The sequence below is a fragment of the Nymphaea colorata genome, chromosome 2, assembly GCF_008831285.2.
Source record: "Nymphaea colorata isolate Beijing-Zhang1983 chromosome 2, ASM883128v2, whole genome shotgun sequence".
NCBI lineage: Eukaryota > Viridiplantae > Streptophyta > Magnoliopsida > Nymphaeales > Nymphaeaceae > Nymphaea > Nymphaea colorata.
In genome coordinates, this window is record NC_045139.1 from 29,599,237 (window position 1) to 29,620,519 (window position 21,283).

Consider the following 21,283-nt stretch of genomic DNA (forward strand, 5'->3'; position numbering starts at 1 on the left):
TTTACATAGTTTGGTTCTTTTTCACTGCGATGGTACAAGAAGGCTAGATAGGTATCTAAAATGTAAACAATATATATATATATCTATATATATATATATATATATATAATAGAAAACCTAAATAGTAGCTCTAACTTTTCAAAGTCAGCTAGTCATGACATCACAAGGAACGGCTAAGAGAAAACCAACAACAAAAAGGTGATGAGAGGGAGAATAGGTACGTAAGTGCTGAAACCATAAGGGCAATGCTAATCAAAAATTATATTTGTTTTTTATTTTTTTATATTGATAATTGAGATAAAGAAAAAGAAAAAAAAGTTAGGAATTAATGCTAGATTATTAAAATGCCATATCTTCTTTCTCACTTTTCATTTCTTCCAATCATAATCATAAGATACTTGCACACACGGATGGGTCAAGAGAAGCGACAGGTTGGGTCAAGAAGAGTGATCGGTCGAACCAAACTAAAAAAAAATTGATTTTTTCAATATAAAAAAAAATTCCTGCGCTCTCCCGGGCCATGGCCCTCGCGAGCCCCCCTCCCTCCGCCCCTTGCGTGCACATGTGTGAAAAAACAATGCTAAAATGATTCATGGCTAGTGTGTATATATATATATATAAAGAAGGGGGTCCCACCTAAGCCGTGGCTTCACTCAAACTAACTGAAAATATATATATATATATATATATATATATATATATATATATTACAGAAATTGAAATTTTTTAGTTGAGTGATGTATTTTTTATATTCGGGTTTAGTTTTGTTTGACATTACCTGGATAAGTTCGTCGAATCATTTGGCTCACTTTTGAAAAAAATCTTGGCTCTCACTATATATATATATAAAAAGAGAGAGCTGTAACCTTCGCTCGTAAGTACGTGTACATTGACACATGCACAAGGGTACGTGCGGACACACGCAATATAAGTGCACATGCAGCATTAATTGGAAAGTTGGAAAGTGCACAACTATATTCTTTTGTCATTTCCTTTACTCCTTGGATGTGGAGCCTATGTTTTATAGGACGCATGTTATACGTCCCAAAAGCATTTAAATTATTGATATGAGAAATTGAAGGACATTCTAAAGCAGCTCAGAGAAACATGCATGTTTCTCGTCTTGCTACCAAAAAAATCAATAATAAAATAATTGCATTTGCGCGGTGTCATGGCAGCCAAAAGATCGGGCTCAAAGTATCATTTCCACCATTGCCTAAAGGGGACAAAAAAAAATAGGGCACAAAAAAAATAGGGGACAAATTGTCTTCCACATTTAAATAAAGAAATCTGTCGGCTGCTGGCCACAAATTTAGGGACTGTGGTTAAGAAGGACAAAAACCATTGGTAACACTAAAATAAACTGTCCGATGCTATAAATGGTTGCGAGTCACTAGTCACAGTTGTTTTTCAGTGACACTTTATAAACTCTTATCATCTTATATCCCGGTAAATTTCATATATATATATACAAACACGTAAAAACTAAAATCAGCTGGTGACCTCTTTGGGTGGATGATTTTTTTTTTTTTTTTTTTAAAAAAAAGTATGATGCTAACAAGTATCGGAAATAGGTTTTGTGGGTAACAAAAGTGGACAATGAACTGCCATTGTGGAATGCTCTATTTGCGACAGTTTCTACCATCACAAAGTATATAAAAGAAAAAAAATCACATTCCATTATAAATGTTGGCTGGCTGATATATATATGTATATATAATATGAAAGGTGAAATCTTCCGACCATTTGAATCTCCGTCCAATCACGTTCACCCTGATGCAACACATGGGGTGAACATTTTTAAATACACCAGCTGATTTAATATATAAATATGTATGTGTATATGTATAATACATTAACAGAATATCTCAGCTACGAATGTCGAGCGACATCACGTTCCACCTAACTGACTGTTGCAAATTTGTACTTCCCGAAAGTAACGGTGTGTGAGATTTTTTTTTCTGAACTTTTACATTATTGGGTATGAATTATCAGACGATCACTTTAAAATATCTGGAGGGCTAAGTGCCTAAGTCCGTTTGATTCACTGCGCATCTTTTCATGCCAACGAATTGGAAACAAATAAACGAATAATATTTGCATTTGTTTTCTTGCTCTTTTTCTGAAAAAACTTGGAAGACCTTTTGATAATCCACAATTTTTTTTCGATTAAATTTCCACGGAATGATCATAGAGAGAATTTCTATCATTAAAATGATTATATTTTGATAAGAGGACATTTGGTAACAGGAACACTAACATGGTGTTTCATATGACACTACGTCATAATGTTGCATGAACCTCCTCCATTGTCAAACACGGACGCAAACACTGGCTTCTTTTCAGATTTATGGCTTTCAATTGGATCCCAGTAGATCCAGGTCCGAATTTAGACTTGGTTTTGAAGAATCGCAATCCAGTCGTTTCTGATCAGTTCCCTTACGTGGACGCACGACCGTCCAGTGATCCAGAACAGTCCTTGTTTGGCGTGGCCAAGTTTCCGATAAATGACTCGATATGGTTTGATCACGTGATCCACATCAGCACTTCTTGTTTGTAGCGTTCTATCACAGTCTGATCCATGTCAACGATCGTTTGGTTCTCACTGGAAACGGCCATGGACGAGTTCAAGATCCAGTGGGTCCAGAGCTCAACAAGATCGATCTAGATTCGTTTCCACATGGATCAGGATCTTCAGTCTTGCTAATTACAAGACCCGATAGAGATATTCTCCCACAGCGAGTCCACATGGATCTAGTCCGACCCAAAACCATCTCATTAATGCTGGCACTGGCAGCCTTCTGTTCATAGTTCGTACCCAAGACTTGGACGCCGTCCACGTACATCGAACGACCTTTTTCATTGCTTTTACGAACGACACGTCCACGTTCTTGGTCAGATGCATAATCAATCTGCTTCAAAAGGTGTGCTTGGATCTCATGTTCTTTATGTGGCCCCAAATTGACCTGTATTCACGCCTTGGTGGATCCCTCCTTCTGGTTTAGCTGATTCTTGTCCATACTATTTACTTGTAGCAGGAATTTAATATCCACATTTGCTAGCATGAATTTCAGATCAGCCTCGAATGCCAAGGTCTATGTATTTATTTATGTAAATTTTTAAATCTATCAAACACAAACACAGCGTTCGTGTTGACAACTTAATATGATCAAACTGAACCCAGGGCCGAGCCAAGGGGCAGGTAGAGGTCTTGGCCCCTCCTCAAAAAAAAAAAAAAAAAACTTGTAAATTTTATTTATTATATATAAAATTTTGAAAAATTATACTTCAATCATGTCAAAAATTTAAAACTAATTTAAAACTATGATTCGACTCTCCTCATGAGCCAAGCAATGCCTTGAATTTAGTTCATTTCCATATTCTTTGGAATCGGAAGCTTTGAGAATTAGTGTCGGCAGTGGAAAACTTGTCGGTCAAAAAAACTGTAGGCTTCACTGTTTTCATTAAAAACCAAGGCAATTTTTTTTTTTCACAATGAAATTTTGTTATGAAACACTTGCTTTCTACTTGCACTTGCGAATGCTTTAATAGAATCGAATATTTTCTGCAATGCAAAACTTTTGCCATCAATCAAACAGTTCATTGGAGGAAAATAGAGGCATTTGAGTAGTTGAAGCGTTCAAACCATGTTTTTTTTTTCTTTTCGAAAAACATGTTCGAGTTTTTTGGTAAATAGAAAATGTAACGAACTTAGTTTTTGGTGAAAAGATTGTCTGTTTGCCAGAAAAAAAAAAAAAAAAGTTTACTTGAACAAATGATTGATTCAAAAGAAAATTGTTGGTCCTGATATTTTTTGTGGGTCTATGAGTAACCGTACCAAAAGAGATGAAAAGCACACTCGCGGTTGGAAAGAACGACACACAACCTCCTACAACGTGTGAAGACTTGATGTCTTAGACGTGGCGCCCTAACCGGCCTTGTCCTTGGACTACTTAAAAGGGAGGAGAAACCAAACTTTCAAAGTTCTCTCTCCTTCTCTTCAACGATCAGCCATGGCTGCTGCTTCAGTGGCATCTCAGTCATTCTTCTGCGAGTTGCAGCAGAAACCGGCGTCCCCTAAGAAGGACTTGGCCGTTACACGAGTCCGAATCCCGGACGCGTCGTCGCCGGAGAACAGTAAGATCATGCTGCAGCCGAGACTATGCAATTTGAGAACTTATGGCGCTCCGAGCAGTGGCTTGTTGAAAGCAAGAGAAGACTCGCGTGTCTCTCCCTTCTTCGATTCTCTGTCTGCTTATATCGATAATTCAAGGAAAACCGAGTTCGTCGAGATCCTGTCCGGTCGTCTGGCCATGGTATTTCTTCTCTCACTCCTTTTTTATTTTATCGCATCTCTGGTACTTCTCTGTAGATTTCTTGGCCCACAAAACGCAGGGTTCTATCAATTTTAGTTTATCGAAGTCTGAGTGTAGGGTTGCTTTTCATTCTTCTTGCTCTTAGGAGGTGCCCAGGTAGAACGGAAAAGAAAATCAACCAGAAATTTAGAAGCTATTCACAGAATTCATGCTGTTACAGAACACAGAATTCCCCATCTCATTTTGTGTTGGTAGAAACTATAAACACCTCGAAGTTTCTTGATATTTACTGAAACCATCCTCCTAATTAGTTAGGTAAAAGAAAATATGTTCTTTGGTAGACCTCAAATTCAATTCTCTGAGAGAAGAAGTCAGCTACCAAAGTTCTATTGAAGAACGAAGAGATTGAGGGTTCGTCTTGTTTTTCCAATTTTTAATTTCTTCTGTAGTTTCTATGACACCAGGATCTGTCATCTTCATCTTGTCCTTTTTACGTTCACTGTAAAAAAAAAACTCCCGCAGAAGATTCCTTTCATGTCTTCGAAATTTCAGGTACAGCATATGAGCGTTTATTTGGCAAAGGAAATCGAGTTTAGAATATAGGGAAAGACCTTTTACTGGGCGGGGGAAACAAAAAATTAAGAATCTGGCATTTTACTGCTGTTTTGTATTATTGGCAGGTTAGATTCCTCACTAGAAGAAAGTGATTCAGTAAAAGCAAAGACATGACTGAAACTTTATGATCTTTCACTGTTTTTTGGTTGAGGGCAGATAGCATTCGCAGCAGCAGTAGGGGTGGAAATGGTGACGGGCAACTCCTTGTTCGGGAAGGTGGGGATGCAGGGGATAGTAGAGGGAGGTGGGCTGTGCCTGGGAGCCGTCGCGTGTGCCGCTACTTTTGCCTTCTTGTCGACGGCCCGGACCAGGGTGGGCAACATCTTCACCTTGAGCTGCAACAGCTTGGTCGACTCCCTCATCGACAATCTAGTGGACGGGCTCTTCTATGAAGATGACTTTCAGGACTGGCTGGATGACATATAAATCAATACCCTTCTCTCTTTCTATATGTTCTCTCTTTTTCCTTTGCTGTTTATGAATGTAGTTAGTTATGAAGATTTGGAAAAAGAACAGCCATGTAAAGTTTCACAGGTGTCTGAGTTTCTAGGAGAACACACATTATGTAGGGTTATCATATAAGGCAAATGGTATATATAATATGTATGAATATTGCTGTTATAGTGACCATACGATTCAGGTGAGAAGGATAACGTGTGACTCTTTTCTTCTTATGTTCATCCAAGGTAGCACAACTATGTGTCTCCTAGAGAGAGAGAGAGAGAGACTTTCCTATCTGGCACACAAGCGCCAAGAAACAGATGCCAACAAAACAAGAATCAGGATGCAAGAATCAAAACAAGAATCAGTTTGGTCCACTTCTCAGGAGGTAAACTCCAAGTTTGCTTCGATCAATAAAATTTGACATAAAAATTTGATCTTTAGCAGAAACAAAATGGTTCAAATAAGTGTTGTAACCAAGACATGGAAAACATCACTAGGACTATTCACTTTCTTGTTAGTATACTGACGAACATTTGAAGTGCATGTGTGCAAGTTACGTTAAGACAGTGCGGCCTTATCTCAACTCGGTGCAAATGGAGGATAATGAATATGTTCATTCAATAACAACCTGCAAATAATATAGGTGATAAAGGGAACTCCAAAATGGGACCAGGAGAGTAAGGAATCAGTTACATGAGGGCCCGTTTACTAAGGGTATATTTTGTAATTGTTTTATGAATGATGAATTAGCTTCAAAAATCGGGTAGATTCATGAAACACTCTGACAATTTATGAAGAAATTTATGAGACAATTTATGAAGTTTATGAAATTTTGTTAGATGAAGTACAGGCAATTGGACATGCCCATATCCCTTTTTCATTTTGTATGACGAGGAGGCCTTCAAATTAGTGGCCTGCTAGCCCTGACGATCAAGCCTAAAGGGGATAATAATAGCATGGGGAAACCTCAGGGTGGTGACAGTCGAACCGGGGATTTCACTTGGATGAACATATGAGCAGTGGGCCGCTTTAATATAATCTATTAGTTTACAGGTAAAGCAATCTACATCGCTTAAAAAGCCTCTCACACACATGGGTTAGAATAACAAATTCATAGCGATGGACGGAATATTCATCGGAAGAGTCTGAGAAGTGAAGCAGTTTTACATTGAGGGCACTAGAAAATGGCCACTGTCAACCTGGCAGTACTTTGTGATCAACCTCTATGCCTTGCATTTTGAGGTTGAGCAAAAAGATACGGAAACAAATCCTCTTGTATAATTAATAAAACAGCCAAAAAAGAAAATATTTCTTTTTTGATTCTTTGCTGCATAGAGTCAATTGAAAGTGCTGGCTAAGTCAAATTGCAGCTTCTTTACTGAGAGAGAAGAGGGGAAGCAGAAAAAAGTAAGAAGAAAAGACTCATTCTTTGCATCAATATCAAAGTGTGGCCATCTTAATTCAACTGGTCATCATCAAGATATATTTATTCATGTTCAAGGGAATAACCTTATCATGACTTCTTAGTCATTCACTTGAATTATTTTTACATGCAGAACGTGGCAGAGAAGGGAAACTCTTATTCTACAAAAATGAGTTCACTTCTTGAACTGCATGCATATCCCTGGAAGGAAATAGCTCAAAGAAGTGGTCCCTGCTCACCCGGAATCCAAAGTTGCTTAAAGAAGTGACAGCAGCTGCTACAGATGCATGTTGGACGTTCTGAATTATTAGCTTTAACTGGCTATAGTACAGGTTCATTTCACAGCCTGTTGTACATTGAGAGCATATCACTTAGTTTCCTTGCTTCAGATTCTAATTTGTCAAAATTCCTTGAGCTGCTCATCCTCCAGCGCCAGTTCCCAAACTGTTTCATAGAACAGGAGAAAAACAAATGGAAATTGCTAATGAGTGACTCAAGTATGAACTTAGATAAATTCCTCATTTTGCAACTGAGCAGCAACAAAAATGGATCAGAATTAAATGTTCTCGATGCATGTTCTTAAGTGAATAATTTTTGGCACGATAACCAACCATACTGAGATTGATAATAAATAAAAAAAAAATATGAACATGTTGGAATGAGAAAATGGTAGGGATATAAGTGTTCCGATTATTGCAGTAACAATTTTCACAAGAAAAACCTTCATATTTGTCCAACTTGGAAAGGGCAGGCAAAAGAGAATACAAATGCTGCCACCATATTTAATAGCAGAATGACAAAACTTTTAACATAGACCATAAAATCGTTTCTTCCTACCTGTGTGGCTGGTGTATTCATCCTTGCTGAATTATCAAGTTCAAGGACATCTTGCATGGGTATTATGACAGTTCGTGCAACTGATGATACAGCAGCTTCCATTAATGCCCATGAGCTGTGACTCTCTTCAGTTAGGTGAAGGTATTTCCGTACCTAAAACAGGAGTAAATATAACTTGAATGGGTATAACACATATTACCACCTCGAGAAAAGCAAAAATGCCTATCGCAAAGGCAAAAAACTCAAATTTGGACTTCTTATAAACTCCCATATAAGCGCATTCCTGGAGTGCATGCCACCAGTGATATGGGAACCAAACCAAGTTCCTCGAACAAGTTGAGAATAAATTTATCTTAGATCAAGTCACAGTAGGCCTATAATGAACCTTGAAGTCCTTAACATATTCACCAGAAGAAGAAACTTACGTTTGACTTCTCATTTTCTCCCAAGTTCTCCCACCAGCCAACAGCCTGTAAAAGCATACATCTGAAGGCAGTAATTGCATTGCTCAAAGGAGATGATTCTTAGAAATGGACAGATGTGTATAATGATGATGTCGTATGTTTAAGTTTGAGTCAAATGAGCTAACATAAAAAATGGTTTATGCAGCAAGTTTTGGAGCCAAAAAGAACACCCAGAAAAGTGCTGCTCGACTACAATAAGAGATCATACCGTGTCATTATCATGAGTTCCAGTGTATACAACTTGATTGACTTCATGATTATGAGGCAGGTGTGGATTATCTGATCTACTTCCAAAAGCTACCACGAAAAATATAGTTAGATATTATAATGACATGATACACACACACACACACACACACAAACATATATATCAGAAACAAAAATACTTATTTTATAGCATAAGCTAGCTGCAAAAATTACCAAATTGAAGAACAGCCATTCCGGGAGCCCCAATCGCTTTCCTCAACTTAACAACATCCTCGGTGATTACCCCCTGTAGTAAAGATCTAATACATGTAAACCATGATATCACTTAATTATGGTATGAATAGATATATGGGGTGGTGCCACAACATCTATGTCATCTAGAAAATTTTTGTCTGAAAAAAATCCTCTAGATGCCACAAATTCCAGCTTATCTAGTCAGATCTTGATTCTGAAGTGTACCTACAATTTTCCCAAGGTTATGTAATTTTTATAAAATGTGCAAGTAGCATCTCTTCATTCTAGACGAATAAATCTTTGAAACCAAGTTGTTTTCCAGCACTTAGACATCTCCAACAAAGAGTAGCTTACTTGGTGGAGTTACATTTCAATCAACTGAGTCAAATTTTACAGACCCTTAAGGTGAAAGTATTGAATTTTTCACCGTATTGAAAAAATTAAATCAAGTAATGCCTTTTAGGAAAATTATCTTAAATAGTAAGACCGATGGGCTTTATGCAAATTTCACCATATGTAGCTGCTAATAACCTACCAAGTCTTCAGCAATTATACTGATATCTCCAATTGCATTGGCTATTGCTTCAAATAAGGCTTCTCTTGGTCCAGCCTGTTTCCAAATCCAGATATTAGCACAAACCAGTGTGGAAAGAAGAGTTAACAAGAAGCAACTAACCTTCCAGGTTCCAGCCAATGCAATCTTGGCTTCTGTAGATATTCACTATGTCAGTATCTGCCACATCTCATCAGTTGCACCAGTCAAATACTATCTCCCTAAAATCTACATGACAGTTAGATGTTACCAGAAGGAACGGCCCAGTATCCAGCAAATCCCCGAAAATGATCGATCCGAAATTCATCAAAAAGATCATATGCGCGCTCTATTCGCTGTATCCACCAAGTGAAACCATCCTTTTCCATTGCTTGCCAGTCATATAAAGGACTATCAAACAGATAGAGGAAAAAATTTAGATGTATACATGAGTAAAATCAAGCACAACATAAGAACATTGAGAAACTTGGTTCCTTCTGCCCTAAAAAGTATTGCATGCAGTCGATGTCATTGATATATTGACAAATAAACTGAGAACAGAGGTATTTTTTATATATATATTTTGCAGATGTTTTCTGCAATGTTTGAGCTACTTGATATTTGATTTATTGTATTCATAAATGTATGAGGTAATCCATTTTCATATACCAGTTCTATTAATGAGATATAGAATTGTAAAGAGGGTAAAACCTCATCAGGCCTAAGTTTATTTCTATCATTCCATCCGTATCCTTAATAGAAAATACAACACCATGACCATCAGCAATGCAAAATTTGAACTTCACTTTTGTCCAACCAGAGTAATCCACCAGAAAAACATCATTGATCATTTGAATTTTTGCAAAATTTTCTGAATAAATTTAGTAATTGATTTTTAAATACTATGCATAAAACTTCATTGATAAGCTTGCATTTGCAACACTTTGTCACGGACTCACGGTTGTTGACGAATTGTATGAATTATGAAATAACTTCCTTTAATGGCATGTGACAGAATAGTTTGCCTTACGATTTTTATTATTTTTTTAAATAAAACTCCTGTAGTTTGACTTTGACCTTTCCAGGATATTATCTTCAATATGCATGAAAATATTTAATTTGAAACTAAAATCCACGGTTTATAGGCACAAGATGCACTAAATGATTTTAGTAGAGGGAGTATCGCAAAATTGTTATATTGTTCTAAGATTTTCTGAGAAAACTTGTCAAATAAGTTATCAAGACTGAAAAATATCTGACAATGGTATTTGTACAATTAACTCTAATATGATCAATCGTAGAAATGATTCTCTTGAAGTATACATAACACAAGACAATGTACAGTGACTACCTGCCCCAAAGTTGGCCAGTTTCACTGAATGCATCAGGAGGCACACCACTAACAAGAAGAGGAAATCCTTTCCTGTTCTGTATGTGGAAAGTGAAAATTGTAAAACAGTCTCTATGTTACTTATTAGTTGAGGGGATTCAATTTCCAGACAGGGTATTACTTACCAGCAAAAATTTTCTTTTGTTTGCCCAAACATCTGCACTATGGTAACCTACATAAATTGGCATGTCGCCCATGATGGAAATCCCTTTGGATTTGGCATATTGATGAACTGCTTGCCATTGCCTTTGAAACAAAAACTGCTGAGCGATAAATATATCTATCTGCAAAGCATACAAAAAAGATGTGAGGCATTCATGATCCGCTATGTATTAATAACTAAGAAAACTTTAAAGAAATTCAAAGACCCCAAAGGTAGCTTTAACTAAGACTTACAAATTTTTTGTGTGTTTGGTAAATTTCTTCTAAGGCTACAAGATGACGATCCTTCAAAGGTTCAGGCCATTCATACCAAGTCAATGTATTGAGAGTATTGTCAATGGCTGCGAAAAGAGCTGCATCCTCAATCCAACCTGGAAAAGGCCTCCACATTAGCCTTGATGCCTAAACGGCCAAGGAGCTTGTAGAAATCCAGGTTAGCAGAAAAATATTTGTTCAACTACATCCTTTAAAAGATATTTTCAAATTATTATGTGTTTACAAGCTTATTTTAAATGAAACACTAAAACCAATAAAATATTTAAAAATATACTGCAAGACAAATTTTTCCTGTTTTGAAACTTCCATGGCTTTTAGCAAAATTAGTCCAATTTCTGCAGGTCACACATGCAATTATCCATGTGCTTCATGCAACCATGGTCCATGTGGACCATGCGTTTCTTTGAGGCAGGTATTTGTATAAGTATATGCCTCTGGCTGTTGCATAATAAGAATGATTAGAAGCATTTTTCATCCCCTTCATCACCTTGCTTGGCATTGTTTAGTAAATCATTAGAGGCAAAATAGCCAGCCACAAGGAGACAAGCAAACAAACAGGCATCAATGTAAAACACTTTTATGGCATTGGACAATCTGGGACTTGTGCACAATCAGCATAGGAGAGGTGATTTATGCAAACTGCAAAGCAGATCCACAATAAGTGACAAACACCAGCCTAATGAGAAGGTCAATCAGCTGACGAATAGGTCCAGTGTCAGGGTCTAATAAATTACCTGAAATTTCTGGTGCTTTTCGGAAGGCTTCAAATTGCTTTTTCAGTTCTCCATCACCTAAAACAAGCCTTTCTGCAGCCTGCAGATGAGCTAGAAAGAAATAAATCATTTTACTTAATTCTTTCCACAATCGTTCTGGGACCAGGAAATTTACATTTCTTGTCATTCAAGACTGGGTACTAGATTAAATACTGGGGAAATCCATCAAGGTAACAGCAAGGAAAATATACAGAAACATCCTCAAAAATATAAAATAAAATGTCCAAGAATACACTAACCAAGTTTGAAAGGATAATATATTACAGTCGAGAGAATCTAGAGAGAAATTTCGAAGTAGCATTTGCATGCCAACCGCTCATAATACTTTTGAGTTTATGCAAAGAAGTAGGTAGAGAAATTACAACCATTTTGCTATAAATACAATAGAAGAAGGTAAGTTTCATGTACTGGAAAGGTCTGTATACCGTTACCTTTGCAATCAATGGATCTTTTACATCAGCAACATCTGCAAATCGCACATATTCTTCATCCCTTGCATTTAGGAAGCAACACATACATTTGAGTGTTAACATTTTTCAGAATGTACACTTAAAACAACAGGTCGAAGCTCTTAAAGGCACTCACATTGGTTCTGGGAGTTCTTCCTCCTTCAGTAACCCATCCTTGACAAGTTCTTCCAGAGAAATAAGAAGCGTATTACCACAGTTTGCATCCTGTAGGTAAGACGTAGACCAGTCAGCCAAGTGCAGAAATGCAATTACATAGTAAAACATGCAGGAGTATAGTTTACACAAGCTCAAGTGTTTCATATGCAAGGTAACCTTCACTGTGGAATTAAATGATGCTGTCAATTGTCATTTGCTGAAGCAAAATATAGAATGCCACATGATAAGCAAAGTATGCAGGAAAATATAACAAGCACCTATGTAGGTAAAATAAAACAGCATAGATTGGATCAACAAAATAACGTGGATTCTCATACAGTCAGAAATGTGAGACCTCCAATTAGTTGGTGGTAATTTGAAGAAGGCCGACACACTTTTAAAGCTTGCGGGCAACAAAATAATGCAAAACTGAATCTATGCCTTTTAGAACCCTCTAGTCATGAGTATAAAGCGTCTCTGCTGTCAACGAACATTCCTTGCTGAAATTCCTTGCTTGTTCATATGAATAACAACTTAATGAGTTTCCTAGTGGCACTCAAGCTTATGCAACACTACCGTAGACAGTACCTGGCCTGCATACGGAGACCCATCTTCACCACCTTTCCTGCCCGGTGGAACAAGAGGGAGTACCTGCTCAAATTAAAGAAGACAAAATAGTCCGAGTTCAGAATAACAAAAAATTATGACAAAAAGAAAGGATCGAGCCTCTCTCTCTCTCTCTCTCTATATATATATATATATATATATATATATATATAATAGCAGTAAAGAAAGTAAACTTGAGAATGATTTATCACAAGTCAGCACAATAAATTGTGAAGATGATAAATGGAAATAAAAAGAGGCTTCCATATGTAAATAAAATACCATCACTGCAGCAATCCCACAGAACCGCAATTTTGTCAAATGCGGATTGACCAAGAAGCCTCAGAGGCACACTACATTGAATCTCATTCAACCGAATTTATTTGATAGCAGAATCTTATGCACTAGATTTAACAACTGGAGACGGACCAGACAAACAACCTTAGTTCCAAATGCTAAAGCGACACCAAGAACAGGAAAATGCTCAATCTCAAAGAGAATTAAAATGAAAAGGGTGCTTCCAATGCTGAAATGTAGTTCAACCCAGACCAAAACGCAGCCAACAGAATAGGCTCCACAATCAAATTTTCACCTGCCAGACCGAGCAACCAGTGGAATGCAGCCAATCCAAGAAGCGGAACGCCTCGGAGCCGAGATCGCCAATGCCATGGGGGCCCGTCAGGGAGCTAGGATGAAGCAAGATGCCGGCCCTTCTGCGGTCCTTAGGATCCTTCCGGGGGTACCACTCTCCGTAATCCGCCGGCAAGTCCTCGCCCACGGCGAACTGTGAGACGTCACGCAAAGAGCTGCTCGTAGCGGCCAGTTTGAATCCTCGCCCTGTTTTTAGGAGAAGAGAGAGGCCTTTCCTGAATTGGGGTTGCTTGGTGGCTGGTGGGGAAGATGGGAGTGGGCAGAGAGAGTGATGATGAACGGAGAAAGCCATTCTCTGCAACCAACAGAAAATGGCGACGGGGAAGATATGTGTGGGGGAGAAAGAGAGAGATAGAGAGAGCAATTCACATGCCTTGGGTTTCTGGACGGCTTATATTCACGCTTTTGAAAGTTTTCTACCGTATTGGCGTAGAATATCGGATCGCAAGCGAGGAACCCATTATTTATTTTGTACTTTCTCTGCTAAATAATTCAAAATATTTTTCTACCATTAGTTGATGGCGCTTTGCCCATCGGGTGCATGTTTGGAAAAATCGCGAAGTAAAATAAAATTTGCTTGCTACTTTCCCTAACCGTCGGTGAACTGGATTTGGGCTCTTTTCCCAGGCTGATCTTTTGTTTCTTGTGACAAAAATCTTCTCCTTTCACTCCGATAAGATAAAGGCAGATGATTCTCCTTTTGGCAGTGAACAAAAAATTACTAAGAAAAAGATATAATTATTAAAGGTAACTAAGCCCACAAAGAATTATTTAAAATTGGCATTTAAATATTTATTGCTAAATTAAGAATTGAGTAAAACTTAATTAACATGGTCAGAAGAGAAATATCAAGAGCACGAGGAGTTCTCAGATTGAATGCTCAATTGGTCTTTTCAGAATAAATTGAGTGCTTTTTCATGTATTTAAATTACTTAGATTTTTTTTTTGTGATAGATATTTTAGCTTTTATGCAAGATATTAATTTTTCGAATAGATGAAAACAAATTACCAAAACGTATATTTATATCTGCTCTAAAACTTGGCTTTCCTTTTTTATTTTTAAAAGCAAGAAGTCCTCTCTTGCCGTAAATGATTTAAAATAAAACGCCCTTTAAAATTATCCAAAATAATTGTTAACCTCTTGTAACAAAATGCAATATGAATAATAAACGGACGGCTAAAATGCACTGACAAAAAGCTCAGCCATCTTTTTCTGAACACGGTTTTTTTCTGGAGACATTTTTGTTTGAAAGTGGGTTGTCTTTGAAAAGAGGCACTATTGTTTTATTTTTAATTATTTTTTTATGAACGGCTAAGTGTCTGGCTTTGACAGATTAGAACCAGATGGAACTAGAAACTTTTGGGCCCGGGGACACTAATTCAAAACATCTAAAGTTAAACTGATTGAAGATGACCAATATATAAATAAATAAGTAAACAGTTTGATTTTTTAAGCATTAATATGTAAATAAATAAATTTTGTGGGACCTTGCAGCTAATAGTTGGAAACCATCCGTGACTTTGAGACTAACCCATAGCCAATTAATCGATGTAATTCAAGTTTTAAGTCGCATGGAATCCAACAATCTGTACTTTTCACTATGGCATCAGGTTCGGAAATATCGTTATTAAAATATCTGTATTTTCAATCTGTAATGTTATTAAAATATTGTTTCACATTGATCAATGCGTTTGGTATCATTGATGGTTGAAAATATCAAAACCAATTCATAGAACTTAATTTTTTAATCTTTTTATTTTGTTTAAATCATATTTTAATTATGTTATACAGAAGACAAGAAATAATACATCATATGTATCTGCCAATGTGGTTTATGTTGTAAAACTGACCGGCAAAATGAAGTGGGTCCGGTACCGGTATCAAACAAACTTCGATCTCAGTCATTTCAATCAAGTGTATAAAAATAGGACGGTCTTAGCAGCTTTCTGTCAATTTTAATTAAGATCCAAAACATTTATGTCAGATCCATTTCAAACTCTTTTTGCCTTCAAAGTAGCTGATTTTTATGTCCTTTCTTTACCAAATCCAGCAACATTTGTGTCCATGAATTTGCAATGATGTGAACTCAATAGATACAAAAGCGGATCAAGTGAAGGTCTCTTGCTTGTATAAATAATTTGAAGTAACTACGAAAAATTTTACTACTCGGTCTACTTTTATATCAAGACTCACCCCAACCCACTTCCTAAAAGCGGGTTGGGTAGTTACAATAGTATTAAAGTATGGTTCAATACTCGAACATGGTCCTACACAGACACATGTAATGTAAGGAAAGTGGATTATAACACATTAAAAGTTTAGTCATATGTTAAAGATTTTGAGAGATTTTAAAAGAGTTATAAAAGTGGTTGTTAAAATGCTTGATCTTTTTTGTTGGTAATTTTTTTTTAGACTAAAACCGAAGCCGTTAGAGAGCAGGTTGAGATTCTCTGAACCAAGGGCCCAAGCACGGGAGTGTATCCGATAACTATAATCATACGTCCTTAAAAATTTATCACAATCTTTAATATGAAGCTAAACTTTTTCAAAACAAAATACATGTTTTGATAAAGAGCAACTTGTTTATGTGTAAGATAATAATATGTTTGTACTAAATCAAAACAAGTTGCTCTCCTGTTTCGATAAATAATTAGAAGTAATGAACCCTTGAAATTTCTCCAATATAATGATTAAAATCTTCAAACGTAAAGTAATTTAATAATAAAGGGACGGCTAAAATGCACCAACGAAAAGTTCAACCATCATTTCTGCAGATATTTTTTTGGGCGATTTTTTGTTTGAGAGCGATATGAGAAGATGACACTGAAGAAGCTGACATTTGTCGGCTTTCCATCCTTCCTTTCACAATCAGAAGATGGAGCTGTGAAAGTACCTGCTTTTTTAGACCTGATCCAGATCCAATAGGCCGGAATATACTTGGTCTGATCAAAAAATAGCTTTTCATTATTTTAATTATTTTTGAACTAGAAACAAACTGTAGCACTCGCGCAGCTACAAATTTTAGAAATTTTAGGTTAGAGGGAACAATTTTAAAAGTTTTCATGCTTTAAGGGGTACTAATATAAAAAAATTAATTAATGGTTGACGGAACCATTATACAAACAAAGGAAGGTTAGTGTAGGCAATTGCCCACACCAGTCCCCATATAATTTCGCTACAATAACATGGTACTTGTGGAGCTAGAATTTCTAGGCTCAGGGCCCCAATATATAAAAATTAACCAATAGTTGTACAACCTTTATAGAAATAAAGGAAATTTGGTGGCACTACACCATTAGCTCTCCTCTAAGGTGGTTTGAGTCCTTAAGTCGAATCAACAATATGTATCGAACTCGTAACTACAAGGTAACAAGATTGTCCTCAAGGCCCTTCTCAAGTCTAAGATGATACAAAAGCATTTTTGTGTTTAAAAAGAATTTTAAATTAGTTACAATCCTTCAAATTTTATTATTAACATAAAGAATATTTTTGTTTTGGCTAATATAAAAATCTTAATCGACTAAAGTACTAAACCAAGTATAAACATAAGCTAAGCTACAAGGTGAGAACTAATAAGGAAAAAGGGAAAGCAATTAATGGAAAAAAAAAAGTAGATGCACCAATTTAGTGCCCATGGAGTACTTTTGAATATTTAATTGTTAAGTTAGTAAAAGAATACATTATAGCAACCAGATGAAAAATTATCCTTAACTTCACAATACAAGCAAGTTTTCCTTCAGCAACCCTCTTTACCAATACAAGCGCCACATAACTATTTCAAAAAAATAAGAAACTCAGTTGTTTGTACATAATTAATCATGTATTAAATTATTGGATATGGTTAAGAAAGTTAATACAAACTAATGTATGCATAATTTGTCCTTATTGAGGGTGTATTAGTTATTTTTGTCAAGTTAAAACAAACTTAAGTTAGTAACAACTTAGAGCTATTGGCAAATATATTTTTCTAAAGTTGTGGTGGAAAACTTATATAGTGTTTTATTACAATGTGAAAATGGTTTTTCATGTCACTAATTATTCTCCAGTCTTCTTGAAATTTCTCTTCATTTTATTATGTTTTCTTGTTCTAACGAAAGACGGAGTTCCAATTTCAACCCTACAAGTTCCAATTGTAGGGTTGGACAAAACATCTCATAACAAATTTTATGATTTATCTCTTCAGTAGAACCTGTACACGCTTTCCCCTTAGAAACATTGTCGCTTTCGTCATATATTGTTTGAAAACCATGCAAGAGTTTTTCACTGGACAATTCGTTTAAGACAAATTATCCAAACCATGCCTCCCACTGGACAAGTTCTGACGATGATTTATCTCTTCAGTAGAACTTGGACACGCTTTCCCCTTAAAAACATTGTCGCTTTTGTCATACATTGTTTGAAAACCATGCAAGTGGACAATTAGTTTAAGACAAGTTATCCAAACCATGCCTTCCACTGGACAATTCATTTAAGACAAGTTATCCAATGAAACTCATTTAAGACAATTTCCACCTACAATGTCATCCATGTAATGATTCATGGTATGGTGGGGGACTAACTAAAAGTTAGCCTGGGCCGGTCCGACACTTGAAACCTAGGCGCCAGCCTGGCCCGACAATTAAAACCTGAGCTCGGTTTGGGCTTGGCCCAATTAAATATTAAAAAATATTTTTTAATATAAAATAAAATAATATATAAATGTAATTAATCGTAATCCGTCCTTTTCAGCCCCCATCCCTCTTCTATCCTGACTCCCATCCATCCCCAGTTCAATCGGATTTTCTAAACGAAAGTCATTCTTTTCTCGTCTCTAGGAATGACCCAGCCTTGGCTAAATTCCATAATTTTTTTTTCTACGCAGCAACATAAATTAAAATCGACATCAATTGCAGTAGAAATTACCTGTGCTTAATCAGATATATCGCAATTAAATAATTATATCAAGATTTGAAATATTTATATTGACAAGTTTAAATAAAGTAACTGCTTGTATTACATAAAATGGTGTTAAATAAAGAAATTTAAACTTGTGCTTTTAGTGCACCACTAAAAGTTAGATGTGCATTTAGAGGAGTTCCATAAGTTTTTGGATTCAGGTTCGCTTTGAATTTGAACTCAGAATCAATGACAGATTTGGATCCAAATCACTAATTAGTTTTTATTCCAGTATCGTATGTGACAAAGGATTTGGAGACTACCCATATCCGACTCGAATTGGCATCCCATAGGAGGCATTTATTTGCCCGTGGATCTGAGATCCCCTCGCATCTCAAATTTTTTTTCTATACGATTCACTGTTCAAAGAAACAGTGGATTCCATGTGAGTGAAAAATGTGCATCTTAAATCCAGGTTTCCCCCTAAAAACTAATGTTTTAAGGTGGGATGGGAGGAGGACTCAACTCAAATCTATGGATTTAAGACCCTCAAAGTTTTGAGATCACGAACACATCCATACAGTTTTCATGGAAAGAGAATGGATCCTCCTTCGAATGTCTCGACCCAAAATATGCACTGGACTCGGACGTGGATCCGATCGATGATGGGATGATCCAGTACCAATGATTGGATCATCCATGATTTGACCTTCAAATCCGGTTCCGTGTAGGAAGATGGAGGATAAAGTTCCATTTGTACCGCTTCGTCGAGTGGTAGCCACGTCAGCTTAACACGTCGGATAATGGGGCCCACCTCAACGTGGGATATCTATAAATTCCTCGTTCGTCATGGCGCATGGCAGGTCTTGGGGGAAAGAGGAAAAATCGAAAGAAAAGGAAAAGGGGAGGAAACAGGAGAGCGATCTGCCCTTGGCCGGAAAGTTTTCCGATCGAAGAAACGGCAAAGGTGCGCGGATTTATGCTGTTATGCCCGATCAAGCTCTCCTGTTTCTTTTTTACCGTTTTCGTGATCGGAAGTTTTCGAAGTAAGCCGTCGAGTCGGCGCGTTTTTCGGTTTTATCCTTGTCTAGTTACGTGAAGTTGAGATCGCGTTAGTTTTATGAGCAGTTTGTTAAGATTTTGACTCTTGATAGTCGATGATTTCTTGTTTCTGATGCCTTCACGTCGAATTTCGATCATCGTGCAAGTCGACGTTCGCCAGTTTTACTCGCTTCTGTTTCCCGAATTTGTTCGTCAGGAAGGATGTTCGACGATCTTTGATGGATGATCGTCTCTTCTATTATTTTCTTTCGTCGTTGCCATTGCCTGGAGAAGATGCTCCTTGATGAAGCGGTTTTAGTGATACTTGTCTTGGCATGAAACGCAATCGGGAAATCAACGAGCTTGTTCCTTTGCACATTCACAATAATCCCGTCGCCGTCGTGTAGCACAGTAGGAAGATGGAGAGCGTCCGATAGGATGTCTGACGATCTGTCGTGGACGATCAAGACGATGAGATTTGATGTTCTCTTCGTATTCCATTTCTCGCTGCGATTGAGTAGGGAAGATGTTACACCAGAGAGCGGTTTTCAAACTTCTCTTACAAGAAATTCGATCCTAATTAAAGAGGGAATCGCAACTGACGAACTTGCAGATCACACATTCATTTAGTCCTACTTCGTGCAGTTTAGGGCACGAAAAACGTCCGAGAGGATGTTCGACTAGCATAAACGAAGAAAAATATTTACAGATCTCTTCGTTTTTCTTTTCATGATTGCCATTGTTTGGAGAAGATATTCCTACAGAGTTGTTTTGATCTTCTACAGGTAATGCAGCAACTGTGACGAAGCAGCTTTGAAAATGGAAATGGACGAGCTTGTCCTTCAAATTTGAGTTCATGCTAGTCCTGTAGAGTCTAAGTTTCGCGCAAGAAAAGTTCCTGTGCAGAAAATTTTTTGTAAATGTCAAATTTGTCCCGTTCGATAATGGCTACTATCCTTCCTAAATAGAGCACGTCAATCTCTGCGTCGGGGACGAATTTTGCTTCCAAAACTTGCTCACTTGTATCCATCTTTATGGCTCCAAAACGAGTTTTGGAGGCCGAGATCAACCAGTTACCGCCAGCCATCCTTTGCCTTGGGTTGTCTGTGTCGGCATTACATTCTCCCGCCAAATTCGTGGGGTTCTCTTGTCATTGTGGGAAAGTGCAGGGGTGCGATCGTCTAACTTTGGAGTGAGTCTTGCGAGTGACACTCGAGAGTCGAGTGATACTCTGTGTTATGAGGAAGTCATAGGTCATTCGTGGGTCCAATCACTCGCTTCCCTCTCCACTCTCCAAACCGCCCTTACGGGGCCCACTTTGGTCTTGGTCTGGGCTTTTTTCCTTCTCTCACCGAAATTTGTAAGGTGATGTTTGATAGAACAAAGACGCACAAATGTTGGTGAATTTTTATTTCCTATTTTATAGGGTAGACAATCGTGAAAATCCCGCTAGCACAATTGGGTTGCAAGGCACAAGTAATAACAGAAGCAAGTGACTCGGTGAGGTTTGGGCCCGGGATCTAGCGAGGGCATCCTGGTTAAAAATCTTAGACAAGTCTTATGCGGAGATTGTAAAACAAATAAAACTAAAATTTCATTTGGTTCTTATATTTTTTATGTTTGGCTCTTAGAAACTATGAGCATGATCAATTAAAAAGTGGACCGTGATTGGAGCATGAGAGTCATTATCATTTAATAAGAAAATGTTCACACCGTGATCGGAGCACGAGAGTCAGCATCATTTAGTAAGAAAATGTTCACACTACCGTTTTGCCACCTGAACAAAAGGATAGCTTAAAAGAGGCGCTTTAACTTGATAGTGGACTGATTC

The 21,283-nt window shown here is 37.2% G+C and overlaps 2 protein-coding genes across 2 annotated transcripts; one reads left to right on the plus strand and one right to left on the minus strand.

Annotated features, from left to right (window-relative positions):
- Nucleotides 1-3,954: 3,954 nt before the first annotated feature.
- Nucleotides 3,955-5,552, plus strand: LOC116248017 (stress enhanced protein 2, chloroplastic). The gene is made up of 2 exons (XM_031620566.2): nt 3,955-4,316; nt 5,088-5,552. The coding sequence occupies exons 1-2, from the start codon at nt 4,014-4,016 to the stop codon at nt 5,355-5,357; spliced, it is 573 nt and encodes a 190-aa protein (XP_031476426.1). The 5' UTR covers nt 3,955-4,013; the 3' UTR covers nt 5,358-5,552.
- A 1,227-nt stretch (nt 5,553-6,779) lies between these two features.
- LOC116248016 (4-alpha-glucanotransferase, chloroplastic/amyloplastic) lies at nt 6,780-13,929 on the minus strand. Its single transcript, XM_031620565.2, has 16 exons — nt 13,477-13,929; nt 12,867-12,929; nt 12,259-12,347; nt 12,105-12,165; nt 11,635-11,713; nt 10,859-10,995; nt 10,588-10,746; nt 10,424-10,500; nt 9,344-9,483; nt 9,217-9,248; nt 9,076-9,150; nt 8,520-8,592; nt 8,308-8,396; nt 8,061-8,105; nt 7,636-7,788; nt 6,780-7,242 (listed from the first exon to the last, which is right to left on the minus strand). The coding sequence occupies exons 1-16, from the start codon at nt 13,825-13,827 to the stop codon at nt 7,138-7,140; spliced, it is 1,728 nt and encodes a 575-aa protein (XP_031476425.1). The 5' UTR covers nt 13,828-13,929; the 3' UTR covers nt 6,780-7,137.
- Between the last annotated feature and the right edge of the window lie 7,354 nt (nt 13,930-21,283).

What these genes read in the sequence shown, in the direction of transcription:
- LOC116248017 (XM_031620566.2), top strand. Translation starts at nt 4,014, where the DNA reads ATGGCTGCTGCTTCAGTGGCATCTCAGTCATTCTTCTGCGAGTTGCAG. An exon ending in TGTCCGGTCGTCTGGCCATG is followed by an intron (nt 4,317 to 5,087) that starts GTATTTCTTCTC and finishes GGTTGAGGGCAG; the next exon opens with ATAGCATTCGCAGCAGCAGT.
- LOC116248016 (XM_031620565.2), bottom strand. Translation starts at nt 13,827, where the DNA reads ATGGCTTTCTCCGTTCATCATCACTCTCTCTGCCCACTCCCATCTTCC. An exon ending in CATTGGCTGGAACCTGGAAG is followed by an intron (nt 9,151 to 9,216) that starts GTTAGTTGCTTC and finishes ATTTGGAAACAG; the next exon opens with GCTGGACCAAGAGAAGCCTT. An exon ending in GAGAAAATGAGAAGTCAAAC is followed by an intron (nt 7,789 to 8,060) that starts GTAAGTTTCTTC and finishes CTCCTGTTTTAG; the next exon opens with GTACGGAAATACCTTCACCT.